Source organism: Manacus candei, unplaced genomic scaffold (genome assembly GCF_025592945.1).
Source record: "Manacus candei isolate 608988 ecotype Guabito, Panama unplaced genomic scaffold, ASM2559294v1 h1tg000028l, whole genome shotgun sequence".
Taxonomy (NCBI): domain Eukaryota; kingdom Metazoa; phylum Chordata; class Aves; order Passeriformes; family Pipridae; genus Manacus; species Manacus candei.
The window spans coordinates 13293393-13309506 of NW_026138076.1; the positions used below are offsets into that span (position 1 = coordinate 13293393).

General features: G+C 39.0%; 1 protein-coding gene across 13 annotated transcripts in view; it reads right to left on the reverse strand.

Moving 5' to 3' along the window:
* MTUS1 (microtubule associated scaffold protein 1) overlaps window positions 1-16114 on the reverse strand; it is a 131726-nt gene that overhangs the window by 20646 nt on the left and 94966 nt on the right. For 11 of the 13 annotated variants that reach the window (XM_051790294.1, XM_051790293.1, XM_051790295.1 and 8 more), the window contains one exon: window positions 10525-10742. In XM_051790294.1, the coding sequence (XP_051646254.1) occupies window positions 10525-10742 (218 nt within the window). Of the gene's footprint in view, window positions 1-10524; window positions 10761-14315; window positions 15043-16114 lie in introns of those variants that run through there. The other 2 variants (XM_051790297.1, XM_051790302.1) reach the window with 2 other exon arrangements.

Consider the following 16114-nt stretch of genomic DNA (forward strand, 5'->3'; position numbering starts at 1 on the left):
GTCCATTACTGAAGTATGTACAAACACACATAGGTGTTTTTTTTTTCCTATAGTGCCCCCTTGGTTTGCATATTCATTCTTTCTTCTAATTGTCAGTCATTGTCCTTGAACCTGCTTTCTTCCTGCCCACACTGTTAGTAAAACATATCACATCTTCCCTAATGACTGGACCATGCTGCAGACCCTTTGGAAACGCTAACATTCTTGTTTACTGTTTCCAAAGGGTCTTCTTCATGGTGCACACATTTTGCATTTGCTTTTAGTTAAAGAAATTTGATGAGAAAAGGGCATGTGAGATCAGAATATACTAAGGACTAACAAGAGGCTGAGACTAAAATCTCAATGTAAAATACACTAACATTGCTTTAGTAGATTTTTTTTTTTAATGTTTCTTGCTGCTCTTAAGCCTGTGTTGCTTTTTACTGGTGGTGTTTAACCTGTTGCCTCAATCTTTAGCTTGCCCATTCATAGTTTTGTAAATCCAAGAAATCCAGACAGACTTGTATCATCACCTCCTGTTAAAGAATACATTCAGAAAAAGCTAGCCATAGAAACTGCCAGCCTAAAATAAGAAGAATAAGTTGCTAAGGGGTTAAGCAGCCCCATGAAGTAGTCAGACTGACTAGCAGTTAATCTAGCACACTTTTATCTAAGTTCTGAGAGAACTGAAGCTCCAGGTATGAGGGGGTTTCCCTAAGAAAACATGAAAGTTTCCCAAACCTGAAATCTAAGTGCAGTAAAATACCAAAAGCACTTGAATAGTCCAGTAAGGGCCTGTCTTCAGAATTTAATTTAAAGAAAAGTGTGCATGTGCTTTGAGCTGGAATATCCAGTAACCTTCTAGTTTATGTTCAGTAAGATTCTAGTTGAAAAATCAATAATGGAAATCGAAAGAGCAGAACCAAGTGGAAGCATACGGGATCAAGCAATTTTGGCATTGTTATCCAGATAAATCTGGCAATAGGGATCATTCTCAATTAGTTGTCCAAGACTCAAGAAGGGTCTTCATACTCATTTACAATTGTTTCCAGTACAATTTATGAATTTATGCCAAGATCAGGTAGATTACTGGGTACCTATTTTTCTTATTTAAAAAGAATCTGTTGTAGGTTGAGCTCTAACCAAAATGTTCTCCCTGCTATAACACGGAAGCTATAGGAAGGAACAAGAACAGAGCTTGGGGATAAAAGGTTTGCCACAGGCAATATTAGGCAATGCATCTCTGCTATTGGACGCTACGAAAGAGCTCTCAGTATATAAAGAAGACTTGGACATTTCTTGTTACATGAAAGATTAGCCAGTTAAAAATCCTTCACATGTTTTGAAAATTTGACAAGCAAGTTCAGCGCAATGTGTGCCCCATAGCAAGGACACTTGTGAGGGTGTGATATACTCTGTTACAACATTTTTGAAAAAGATGAGGCCAAGGTAGGATGTTAAAGAACATGACAGTTTCAAGATGACAAAAATTACCAATTCAGGAACGGAATAAATTACGAAATTTGTCATTCATATTTGTTTTGTTGGCAGTTATGCAGCCCAATTACAGGCTTAAGAGCATTTTTCCTGGCAACCAGCTGTTTTTGCTACAGCTTGAGATTCAAACAGACCAGCCTAGGGTCATTTTAGATACAAACAAGGGTGAGGACACATCATTGTCTGAACAGTTTCCATCATTCTGCTTTAAAAGCAGGAAGCTCTACAAAAGCTTATATTCCAGAACAAACAAAAGAGATATTTGTACCAAGCACCCAACCTTCCTGGCTATGTACCTATAAAAAAAATCTTCACAGAAGACAGAGAAAACATACCTCCAAGATGTCACGTTCTGAGCAGTTCTCAAGCTGGAATAAGTGGGCATTCCTCAACCATCCCACAGTTCCTTGGCAGAGGAGCACACAGTTTTACAGCAAACACACAACTTTATTTCCTTGAGAGGATGTGCAACTAGTCAGACTATTGATTTCAGGTTTCCCTGCACACTCCTACTGTTGAGCAGGTGGAGTGGCACTGGTGTGGAAGCCCCATGCTCTGCCTGCAAATCAAAGCTTTGAGAGCCACAGATAGGCTGTGCCTGGCCTAATTACCTTTTGCAAGTTTTTCCTCCATGTTAAGAACTGCGAGTCCTCCCACAGTTACTCAATATAAAAGAGCAAACCATGGCAGAAAACGGATTTCGAGTATGTGTGTCCAAATAAGCCAACACCGCCCATCTGGTAGTAATTATCCACACATCACAGTTCCCATTTTAAACAAGCACACTCCTTTGGGAAATGAAATATGTACTGTTTTGGAGCTGTAGTAAAGAAGGAAAAATTCAAAAAAACAACACTGAAAAGTTCACATTTGTATACCAAAATATAAGGACTTGTTTTCTTTTTAAATTTCAAGTAGCTATGTCACACTGGTATCTATGTGATAAACTACCTGCCACAGTTGCCTAGTCCACCCCATTAACAGATTCAGAAGAAGCATTGTGGACTGCTGCAACCAAAAACTGCAACGCACTAGTACATTGCAAAGGAAGAGACACAACTCACTTCTAGCCTGTGAAACATCTCAGGGAATCAGATCGTGTTGTGGACTTTTCCCATGACACAAACATATAGTAACTACACTGGAATGCACATCTCTTAATGCTGGGATGCAACGTGATGCCTGCCCAGAGAAGGCAGAGAAAGGCTCTGACAATGCTGGTCCCAAGCAGTCTGCAGCACGTGGACAGGCCCAGGCAGAGGGCAGCAACTGTACCTGTCACTGGCATAACTGGCAGGTGGAAACATCTCTGACTGCGAAAGCTGTAGATCAGCCTTCTAATTTTCATCAGCAATACAAAACTTTGCAAACAAGTAATTTCAAGACTCAAAACTTACAGGAGTAGAAAATTAAGTGTTAAATATAAAAGCACTGTGATTTTTTTTAAAGGCATTTTATTAGAACAAACTAAATAAAATTTGTTTGGAGCGCATAGAACAAATCAGTGCAAAGAATGGAAGCACTTATGTGTGTTTTATTATCATATATAGAGCCAAATTAATTTTATTTTGGGAAAAGAAAGCCTGGTTTTTGCAAGCCATTTGCTGTCAAACTAAACCACAAGCACTTACTCTTAAACTTAAGAGAGAAATGCTGAGCATCTTAAAAACATAGTAAATTAGTTTTAATGAATTATAAAATTGCAAGCACTTCTGTAACATGTATGTTTAGACCTTACAAGAGATGAGCTTAGGTTGAAAAAGAGATCATAATTTATATATAATTAATACAGGTACAGTCTCAGCTGTCAACAGGATGTCTTCCTCATCCGAGGAGATACTCCTCTTGGGGACAAAGCATTAGAAATTAGAATCTACTCCATCTTTGTGCAGCACCAGTCATGAAAAGATGGTGATCATCATTGGCCATAGTGTAGAAATTGAGTCATACCTTTGCACAAACTCCAGTCACTCATGTGTCATCAGCTACAGCCTGGAGGTAATTATCAAGGGGTAACAAAAGGGCCATTCATATCCGCTTTGCAGTATGACATTTGCCTTGATGATTTTGGTCCTTATACCACAGAATTTCTACCAGTCCCTGTTCCTTCTTTCCTGGCAAAACCCAATCCTCTAAATAAATCTTCTAATTAGAAATCAGCAATTTTAGAAATTAGTTTCTTTTAAACTCACCTCCTCCCTACCTCACCTAAATCCCCCTTGAGAAGTCATTTCTCCTGCATCACTCGGTGCAAAAGCAAGCCAAAGAAATGAGCCAAGAAAGTAGCACAATAAACAGGATTTACACTTTGCTCCATGTGTATTTTTGAAAGGAGTAGCAGACTATTACTGTGATAAAATGAAAACGTCATTAACCATCTCCAGTCAATAAATATACAGTGGCTTTGTTTGTGTTATGCACCGCCTTCTTACTAAGTGAAATAAGCGATCAGTTTTCACCTTGACTTACTACTTCAAACAGAATTAAGACTCAGAAACAACACTTATGTGATTAGCTGATAGAGACTCACTGTAATTTCTAATATTTTACGTCTTTCATTTGCTAGGTACCTTTATGGAGAATCAGATGTTTTTTTCCCCGATGTTTAGTGTGTGAAACACTAAAGCACAGAACCAGTCAAACAGGATTCCTATGAGTCACTATGTATTTAACATGGATTTACTTGTGGGCTCTTCATGCTTTTACAGGCATTACGTGGAATTATTAGGCTCATAGGGATCTTTGTTTTCCCATTTAGAAGTGATGTCCACCTTCACAGAGTAGCCTTGCAGAGTTAGGTCCTGATGTAGTAATACAGGCTATTTAACTTCTCTGTAACTGCCTGGTTTCTACTTTACAGGGCTTCTGAACTCTAATATTAGTTCTCATTTGTCACATAGAATGACTCTTTCCTTCCCTGTAAAACTCATGATCTCGTAAAAAGTAAGTTTACCTTATCTAAGTAACTACTTATTTCTCAGTATTTTCTAAAGTTTTCTGTCTCAGTCCAGCTCATCTGAGTTGGACAGTCTCCATCAGATACCATGCAACTTTAGCAAGTTATACTGTCACAGCTTAAGTTCTCATGTCTATAAAACTGTAATTACCACTATAAAGTTATTAGAAATGTTATGAGAACCAATGCTTGAACATAATATTACACTATTTTCTTCATGTCATTCCATTTTTAAGGCTGTTTAGAATTTCACTTGAAACGGTAGTACAGATCAAAAGAGGGAAACAAGATGGAAAGATGTTATTTTCTTTCTTCCACTAACTGCTCCCTTATATTTTGCAATAACACCTCTAGTTTGCTACTGTCATTAATTCTGCATCTTCTTGAACAAAAGATCATTAGAAGAAATAACAAGGTAGTCATGAAAATCAGCTGCTTTGTCGAAAGCAACACTGATGGCCTGAAACACCAAGTTTGTTTCGGTCAAAGCTGTCTTTTCCCAAGACACCTTTTGCTATGAGTAACTATAGGACAGGACTCCCAATTCTCTCCAGCGGTAGTCCATTCTGAACACCCAGGTGTACCAAATAAATTGCTTAACTGAGGCGTCCTCTAAAAAGTTGTCTCCATCAAAGCCTAGTTTCACAGTAATTAATGGATTAAAATGTTTTTCTGGATGTTAGAGCACACAGATCTTCAGTCTGTTGCCAAAAATATTCTTGTTCATTCACACCACCTTAGAGGAGCCTTGAGAATCATCTCAAGCTTCCTTGCTTTCCAACAGCTACCTGTCAGATGCAAGCTGCCAGAGCCTAGGTTTGCTCTACAGGGGGAAGCTACTGTATTATTACTCAAATACTCTCCGTCACTGAACAGAAAATACTTGCATTCCTCAAATTCAAGATATTATATTTTGACTTCTATGTGATTTTTTTTTTAATATAAAGAAACATAAAATTTATCTGAATTAAATATCCTTATTGTCTCTTGGAAAAAGTTATGTCCATATTTTGGGAAGCCAGATTTAAAGAGCAGAAATACACTTGGGATGAAAATTCTAATGAAAACTGGCCAAGTTTGATGTTAGGTTCTAGAAAATCAAAAGTATAGACTGAACTTAAAGACAGCAAATCTAAACAACAGGTCTCCCAATATATTTTGCACTTACAGGTCAAAAAGATACAATTGTTCAAAAACTCTTCCTTTTACTATAAATGGTTTGGGGTTTCGTGATGCAATGTGTACTTCTGCTCCTTAAGCAGGATATGCATTTTTCATTTGATAAATATAAACATTTTCTGCTGAACAACCACAAAGGCCAGAACAAGTATTTCTGATACATGTGTTCATGTATTCCAAAATGGAAATAAAACTCTTTAAAGTGCTAAGAAGTTCCCAAGGAAACTAGTATCTCGACTCTTACAGTCATGCACTTGTCAGGAAATGCCAGTTACAGCAGGTCATATACTAATAATTAATTTCTATTTCCTGCTAGAAATACAGAAGCCTGTTTCAGCCACACAATTTCTAGCACATGCTCATGTTGTTTCCTGTGTCACACTCACAATTAGTGTTATCCACATATTGTAGTCAAGGCTTTATAGCCTCTCAAAATGCCTTTTCCTTTATGAAGGAAACATCTTGAAGATGACATCTCAGACATTCCCAAGTTTCAACTGTAAATACCAGTCTTCCCATAACCATACCAAGACAAGCTGAACAGTGAAACTAGTTTTCTGTTCATCTCTGTAGTATCATGTGTCACAAACACAATTTTGAAGCTCATTTCTATAGCAGAATCTGTTAAAAGTTCTTGAAATGCTTAGAATCGTTAATTAAACTAGAAGAATAAATATGGGTATTTATAATAAACATTTTACCCTCTAAAATTTTTAAACAGCTTGAGTAGTTCTGAATGTGGCAGTTTATACACTAAAATGAGAGGATAAAAGAGAAGTATCTGTCAATTCATGTTTTGAACAGTTACAAAGCCATTCAAGTCATTCTAACTGTACATTACCTTTTCACTTGAAGGCTGAATCTCTCAAACAGACAAATTTAAAACCATATTTAAAACCAAGCTACTACCACGCTGCTAAAACAAACACCCTCCACCCCCAAAGATGTAAGAGTCTATACACAGCAGTGAGTTGGAGGTTCAAACACCCCTGCTGCAGGACTCACACAGCCTTGTGGGGGGCAGCCCTGAGGCAGGGAGAGGGGCTGAGCACCCCTCAGGAGGCAAGAAGTAGAGGCTCAGGCAGGAGCTGCCACAGCCTCAGCCTCATTAGCTGGTGATCTTTTTTTTTTTAACTTCCCAAGGGACCATTTGGCTCCCAGCCACAGCTGCAGACCTCTCAGGTACACATTCCCACCCCACCTCAGCACTGGTGGGTCTTCACTCCCACTCCTTCCTGCAGTGAACCACATATGGAACATACCCACAACACTTTGGACATGGACAGACCTATAAAACTAGACCCATAATAATTTCTTTTCCCCCTTCCCAAACTAGATGCCTGAACTGGCTTCCCAAAGAAGCCTGTGCATACACAAGGACAAGGGAAGAGACGGCAGAGCTGCAGGCATCCCCAGCCTGACTTACCACAGACATGCTAACCATATATTTAAAGCCTCGGGGAATGCATCTGTTACTGAAGGGACAAGAAATAAATTCAAAATTATTAAGCAAAATAAATACTTGGGGAAATTAAAAGATCAACTCAAATGCAGTGGTGCAAATTTCAGAGCTCAATGCAGTTAAATGTTAACAGAAAACAGCTTTCTTGGCACTTCATGGACTTATTGTAAATGGCCAATTTCACCATTTCCTCTGTACTGCCACTTTTCCTTTCTTGTTTGAATTTAAAAAACAGGAAGATAGTCATGAAGTCACAGGAATTGCCAGTGGACCAGGGGAAGAGCAGCAGTCTAGAAAGACTAAACTCGCTTTTTTTATGATTAGCCCACAGTTTGACACGTGTTTCTGTCACTGCCAGCACACACAGAGCTGTCCAACAATGGAAAAACTCGGTGTTCTCATCAGCCACACTGTTCATTGCCATCAAGCATTTTGGATGCCAAGAGAGTTTCCATCTAGCATTAACCCAGTGCAACAACAGCTCCTCTGAGGCAGAAATCAGGTTTTTATGATTTTTTTCAGAAGAATCTTGGTGAAGGTACTTAAGCAGAGAAACCCACCCCCTCCCCAAAGAAACACTTGACAGCTCAGGTGTGAAGGTTTTATCAGATGCAGCTGTTACTATTGACAGCTCCAAGGTAACCCTTGCAACAAACAGGTTTGAGCTCAGGCAGTGTTTTGCCAGAGATTCCTGCTTAGCTAGAAACACCACAGCAGCATTGCTCAATCCCATTTAACCATTTGATAGTACCCTCTCAACTTCACTCCAGACGGGCTGGCTGCATTTCTGAGAGAAGTCATTGCAAGCAAGTCTTGATTTCATTCACAGCTATATTCCACTTCAAATGAGCTCATAAGAAGCAATTTGAAACTTTTGTGCAGAAATGGCATTAGGAACTCTTGAAAAAAAAAAACCAAACACAAAAGTAAACCAAACACATCTAGCAGCTGAATCAACTTCCAGGAACTTCAGCTTTGGAGGGAAAGCAGGGGAGGCCAGAGCAGATTTTGCCAAGAGGCTTGGGCTGGGCTGCTCAGCCTCAAAGTACTCCAATTGCTCACTCCAGCTCTTTCTCTGTTTGGCCAGTCCAGTCCTTGACCCCATCTCACCCTTGCACCAGCTCTGACCACACATTAGGACAGTCCACATCACAACCTGGCAAAGAAATGCTTTCTTTGGCTGGTTTAGCTTTCTGCAAACTGAACTGGTCTTTTGTAGGGACCGACCAGCACCACAGAAGTCAAGAGCAGGTCCTTCCTCTGGTTCCAGAGCTGTTTCTTAGGTTTACACTGCATTATGTCACTCCACTTCTTCCCACTTGCTGTAGTGGGAAGAAAGGAAGCACAGCTTTGTTCCTCATGTAATCAGCTAAGCATGATTTTTATTTTTTTTGAAAACCAGAAAAGCTGAAGCTTTTTTTAGGTTGGCTCTGCAGTAGTTAACCTATGAGACCCTGCCTCATGAACTCAAACCTAACTTCAGGTTTCTCCCTGAGTTTACCCAAAGAGTTTGAAAGCTACATCAAAGGGGTCCCTCAAGAGATACTTCAGAAAAATAATCATATGGCCAACTGAGATTAAGTTAGCTGTACCAGACTCCACATCTCACTCTAAAGGAAAAAATCCAAACCAACAAACAAAACCAAAACAACTCTTCACAGTGTTCTCTAAAACCTAGAAATCTTTCAGCTAACTAACAGATTCTGAGTATTCCTTACACCACCACGGCAGAATACTCCTTCTCATCCCTATAGTATGTACACAAGAATAAAACAGTGACTCTTCAGCAAGTATTGTCTTATCCCAGGAAAGGAGAGAGCAATCTCAATACCAATTACTGGTATATGTCATATTAATTTCATGTGCTCAGACTTAACTGTCCAATATACTTAATTTTATACAATTTGACAGAAATAATTTTTCTTTCCATCTGCAAAAGACTAACAAAGAGGAATAAGGAGCAAATTTACTAGTCTCCTCCATGCAGTTCTCTCTTCCCTCCATCTTCAACACCACATTTTCTTTAATTAAAACCCCCATTATTCTTTAAAAAAAAAAAAAAACACAACTAAAAAAAAAATCACATTTAGGCTAAGCAACCTGTAAAATAGCCTGGAAGAAGCAGATTTGTATGACAGGCTTCTTCTCACTAAACATAACATGTATAAAGTATTGGTGAACTTTAAAATGTTGCAATACAAAATATTTGAGAGAAGAAACTAGGTCAAGACATTTAATTATAAAAGTTACCAAAAAAATCAGTGTGCTTATTATTCAGTAATTAGAAGATTGCACAGAAGTTTAGCAGTGACAATTTCACATATAAATTTCACAATATTGTGTTAGATGACAGGCATCAAAAAATCATGTATCAAATTGCTTTGAAGATCTTAAAGTAGTTCCTTAGCAGAGAAAGGTCTTCCAATCAAGAGTTTTAAAAAACCAGCCAAACCAATCCCAGAAAACTGGCTAAGAGCCACTGCTTTTAGAGTTGAACCAGACTTGGAGTTAAATGCAGCACTTTTAGATTAAATGAAAGCAAGCAGCTATTATCCCACAAGAAGAGAATGTTACGTTTCTGGCAGCGTCCTAAGACAACCCAGTGCTCTTTTGCATAGCAGACTGGAAAATCACTTCATATTGGAACAGCTGAAATAAAATTGACACCAATCTTGGAACATTAGTTATAAATACAGGAGAAACTGCTATTAAAGCCTGCATTAGCTGTGCAGTAAATTCATAATGTTATCACTTCCTTAACTTCAGATTTTTCTTTTCTCAACAGTTTTCAAACCAGACCAACAGTTTCTCTTGTAGTATCAAAGTGATTACGTTATTAAGTATTTCAAACAGACTAGAACAAATAAAAATTAAACCACATCAGATTATTCCACTCTGTAATTCCAGGTGCATTTCTGTATTTTTTTAATGAAGTACTGAAAATTTTAAGACACCACCAACAATGCAGGATAATTTTAAGACACCACCAACAATGCAGGATAATTTTAAGATACCACCAACAATAAACAAAACCGTAACAACTCAGACTTTATTCTGAGTAGCTCAAAAACGTATCTACCCCTTATATACTCTTCCATCCATTGTCAGATAATAAAGCAAGGTCATGCAGATAACATGTTGAAACTAATCTTTCCTACAAGGGCAGAACTTGAAGTACATATTTGGAAAGCTACTCAATCCTGAAGGACTCTTTGACTACAAACTTCTCTTCTAAAAAGCATGTGAAGCTGCAAAGAGGCCATAAAGCCCAGTGTCGGGATTTTCATTTTTTTCTATCCAACTGATGCCAGGAGCATCACCTCCAGAAGAAAACAGAAACCACTGGAATGGAAGCACAGATTTTAGGTATTGGTATATTAATATTTTCTGAAGCCCTTGTTGAGAAGAGTTCAAAAATTAAAGCCAAAATTGATGAGTTGTGAGTTTTTACCTCAGACTGCAGGTGCTGGATGACAACAGTTAATGCTTCAAACTTCTGGTTACTGGATGCCAGGAATTTTTTCAGCTGCAGGATGATTCCACTTTGGGTTTCACATTTTGTTTTGTACTGTGTCAACTCTGCTGCTTTTGTGCCAGGTGAACGTGCATCTGTGGAGCCTTGAGTCTGTATGCACGAGCTCTTGGGACTCCGCTGCTTGCCCTTGTCAACTAAAACAACAACAACAACTAATTAATATGCATTTTATGTTGAAATCTCACCAAAACTTAAAAGGACAGGTGCAAAAGGAAGTAGTTAAAAATTCTTACAAACACTTTCTGAAATACTAACTAGGAGAAAGGGTTATTTCAGTAGCACTGCAGAGCAGGCACTATCATCTGCCAGGTTAATTTCTAGCACCATAACCTTGGATACACTGTTTTGCACTTTTTCTTCACCTTCATGTACTCTGTGGTATACTTTTCAACATGCTCTTTTCACTGTGCTTTGAACAAATATTTTTGGAAAATGCAAGATCTCTGTCATCCTACCTATCCAGTAACTTACTTCTAACATAAGAATTGTCCACTTTCATTTGCAACACAGATTTCATATTTCCTGCACTTTAAAATACTGCTGAATACAAAATAATTTTTTCTACATTTGTTATTTTTTCCTTTTAAAATTTTATTTGTAAAACCTCCCCTCTCCGCAGTTCAGATCTGAGCTTATTAACTAGAGGTCTTGCAGCATTTCTTAGTGCCAGCAATTTCAGTCACAAGGATAAGGCTTTAAAAAGGCTCTAAAATGTAATATATTTCAATATATATTCACAGTCCAGAAATTACATTGTTGATTTAATATTCGTAGTTATGTGGCAACCTCAATCCTTTCACAGTACACAATCATCTCATGTCAGAGGAAGCCACATTACATAATCCAGCACTTGACTCGTAAACGCTGTGTAGGTTATAGGTTTCTCTGCTGCCTTCAGACTGGAAAGGGAGTACAGGGCTGTGCAGATAGGGCCAGTCTTCCCCGTTTGATCACAAAGGGAATGAACAAACACTTTTGAAATAAAAGGGTGATGCAATAGATAAATATCCCTTGGCAATTTAATGAAGACATCTAAGCAGATTACTTTGTATAGTTTCAACTAACAAGATTTCTTCACGATAAAGTGAAAAAACCTGAGAGGTGAGATCTGGAGAAAAAAAAGTAGGAACATGCAGAAAAATGGGACAAACTAACCAACTAGAGGCAGTCCTTTCTACAGCCCAATCACCTGGTTTGAAGGTTGTCAAGTGACTTTAGAATAGTCCCAGCAGTGTAAGGTTCAATTTCACAACTGGAGACAGTGTTAATGACAAAAGCTTTGATTCTCAGTTAATGTGAGTCTGACTGCCACATCAACTATTGCATTAATACATCAGCCTCCATTTCTTTTCAAAGCCTTTGAAAACAAGATTCCTGTTCAAAATACTAATGTTCTCTGTGTCTTTCTTACTGAGCTGGGTATAAAGTGCCTCCCGAGTCTGTTAATTCTCCAAATAAATCCTCTCTGGGCAAGATTTTCTGCTAGTCAGAGAATTGACAGCATATTGCTTTATCATATTCAAATGCCCTTGGTATTCTTGGAGACTTCCCTACACTTCTGCTCAGAGATGCAGACTGTTTAAGGGTATATTTTCAATTAGAAACATATCATCTTGCAGTTTAATAGTAGAGCTGTTAAAAGGTGCATCAACATAAGCTAAATCAAAATACAAATTTGGACAACAAATGCTAAAGCTTGGCTGCCAGTTCTAGTTATCTTCTTTTTACCACCATTTTAACTTATGTGACCACTTCTTTTCTCAGAGTTCAGATATAACAATGTCCTTTGAGTAGACATCTTTACATGAATGACAGTTCACATTTGAGAGCAACCATATCAAATTTCCAGCAATCTTATGGACAGTATTGCATGTAGGAAAATACTGGTTACCTTCTGAAGCTCCTTGAAAAATCACGAGACAATAATCAAGAAGAGAGGGAAAAAAAAAAAGGAGCAGGGACTAGACAATAAACACGTACAGTCAGTTCTTCCCTTCCCTACCGCCTTACATACTCCTACTCTCTCATATATTCCAGCTCCCCTCCTGAATGCTCCACTTATGATAGAGAACCAGAGTATTCATCTTGATTTAAGAGTACTGGGTAAATTCACTGATACACTGAATTTAGTGAATGTCAAAATTTAATTAAATATTTTAAATGAGTTTTACATCAATTTTTAGGACCCTGACAGAGCTGCATTAAACCTGAACAAATGTTTGCAGATAATTTTTACTCTGAGAAAAAATTACATCACAGTTACCTAATGAAGATACTTCACTTAAATACAGTGGTACACCAGCTAACCACAAATGACAAAAGACTCCAGATATGCCCTGGATCCAGAGTTCAGCCAGCCTTTATCACTGTGCCAGTTTCATACCACTGCTTTTATCATGCTGCCCAGACCAACAAGTATTTTCCTAGAAGCTCATTCAAGCATCCAAGCAAGCCAGTCCTTGATACTATTCTAAAAAAAAAAGCTGAACAAAAAAACATGCATGAAGTGAAATTCAGTGACATTCCTGCTGGCAATTTTATCATAGATGTGTGCTACACACAGCCACTTCAAATGCTGAAAAGCATAAACCCCCTTTAGCATGAACTGCCTTTACAGATTAACACTACCGACACTCCAGTGCTTATTTATGGCCTACATACCTCTGGGCAATGACAGATCGTTTCCAGATTTGTATAGAAAGCATGCTGTGGTGTCAAAACAAAAGCCATGCTTTCATCAAAACAAAAGCATCATGAATCTGATTATTGATACCACCACATCAACGACAGTATGGGTTACCAGCCCAAGTCCTTCTCACTTTGGCCTCTTTACCTGCCACCTTTATACAGTCAGACTTGTAAAACAGAACAAATTCCATTCATAAATTAGGTTCTGGACACCTCTCCAACAAGCTCAAAACCACTCTATCCAATCTAGTTGAAAAGCTCCATTTCTGAAGACTAGAAATCAGATTTGCAAGTACTGCATATAGCACAGTAACTGAACAGAATTGCCATCTAAGGTCCTACCCTTCTTCATACCAGGAAAGAAGAAAAAATTTAAAAGTGATTTTGCAAAGACTAAGCCGTTTGATCACTGAACCATTCACAGAAGATTTGATCTAGACCTTGGAAAAGGTCCACAAATCCTCTCACTCCCTCTACAGTCACTACATGGATGGCACAGCAGCCAAGTCTAACTCACTGGGGAGTTAAATTAAACCCATTCCAAGCTTTTCCATAAAGTAAACTGTTTCCCATACACAGCTTCTGTGGTTAATAGTCATATAACGGCAAGAAATACTCAACTGTCAGTACACAGGGTGTGTTCCATAAAGTTACATTTAAGTGCTGGGGCTCTGTCCTGTACTTGACATAGTATTTGTCTGGCTGGCTACCTCAGATACTGCTGGTTTCCTGAGCCTCCCTATCTTGCGCACTGTTGCTGGATTACCAGATGAAAAATCTACCACGTGCTTTTTTGGTTTGCAGAACCAAATCAAAGCCTTCCTTTGCTTATTATGTACTAGGAAGGTCTAGGTACTAAATGTCTGCACTAACTAGAAATCATTTTAAGCAAGACATTCAATTTCTAAAAAAGTTACATTTCTTAAAAGCATTCCAAATAGCCTAAACAAGCTTCTGGACAAGCACTAGTGGAAAGTACCCCACTTCTCTTTCCACACTTGCAGTCATAATTGTCTTACCCCCAAGCACCTTCTTTTCACATTCCTCATCCAAACTGTTAGCTTCCACAGGATTTTCAAAACCAATGTGCGTCTGGTGTAAGCATTTTTCAAAGAAAAATCCTTGCTCAACATTTTCTCTTGTGGGAAGGTGCAGGTTGGTAAAAACTTTCTGCCTCTCCTCCATTTTCTGGAAAGCCTTGTCTACACACGTTAAATTGGTGCTCACTTCTTTGATCAGTAAGACCAGATCAGCCTGAGTATTTAACCGAGCTTCCATTTCTTCTCTTACTCGCTGAATTTCCTCAAGCACAGTTCTTATATCCAAGTGACTGGACTTCATCTCTGCTTTGAGATCTTCCTTCACCTGTTGCTGGCTCCTTTGCAATGCTAACACTGTTCTGATTTCCTTCTGAGATGTTTCCACATCGTGCTTTAATTCCTTCTGCCCAGCCTGCATCGCTTCCTGGCTAGCTTTCACTTCTGCCAACAGAGCAGCAATGCATTCCATCTCGATCCCCGGGAGTCGCAGGACCTCTTCCACTGTCACAGCTTCCAAGTGGTCAGGGACATTTGTGAGCTGGTAGCTGATTTCCCCTGACAGCAAGAGAGCTAGCACATTAGCCTTGGTACAGTATCCTACTGCAATCTACAGCGTGCTGCAGTGAAGGTACTAGGTAAAAAGTCTCATACAAGTGAGCCAAAGGCACTAAATAAAAGCCTTCAACAAGCACGGCTGTAGTCAGAGCTCCTTCTCAGGACTCAGCCAGAGCACTAATCAGTTTAATTGGCAGATTATGCCACACCTGAATTTTTTAAAATCTTTTGCTGACATCATTGTATGTGGGACGTCACCCCAAAAGCCACTCCCAAAAGTCATTTCATCTCTGCATCAATCAAAGTACGCCTGGGCATCAGTAACCAGGTTTGTTGCAATGCAGCCAAACACTCTGCAAGAACACACTGGCCCTTCCTTTCCAACACAAAGGCTCAAAGAGAGCCCGAATTGCCTGCAGGAGCTGAAAGCCAAACAGTTCAACAGTACATACTTATTTCAATTATATATTCAACAAGGTGATTATGCACCTGTCCTTCTGCTAATGTTTGCAGCGAGTGTTCAGAGTACATCTGTGGACATGTTTGACATTGCTGCACTTCCACTGAGTGCCCTCCTTATTCACACAGCTAGCAATACTCTCTTAGCAATCTCTGGAAGAACTCAGATCCTGAGGAAGCCTTGTAGTTCAAAAACAATAAAGAGCTACCAGAGCAATATGGGAAAACTGACTAACAAGATATTTTTGGCAGGTTAAGGAGGCCAAGCCTTTTAGCTACCAGGTCTGAGTGTTAACTCTTCTCTGTAAAAGCTAAGACTTGTTACTTTTAAGCACAGAACTCTTAATAGGTCTAGGCTCCATGTAAAAACAGGCAGATTAATACACCAGGGTGTTAGCTGTTTTGTTACACAGCAATTTAATTACCCAGTTACTGGACTGAGTTCAGAAAAAATGACCACGTAGGTCTTGGTCTACAGAAGGCATCAGTCTTTGCTTTCAAAGAGGTGAGCAAGTATTCGGCACAACACCCAGCAGAACGGGAGTCAGAGCAGCACACAATCTGGAGCTCAGGAGAACTTTTACACCACTCTTTGGCCCTGTCATGATTCAGAATGCTTTCAGAGACAGTGATGATCCCACAGATGCCCCAGAGCAGAGACCTATCCATCAAAAACTGCAATAACCCCAACAGCATTGTTTTGGGCTGGGAAGCATCACTAAGAATGCCAATAGCCCATGCGTGTACAGATGCAGGATTTCCAA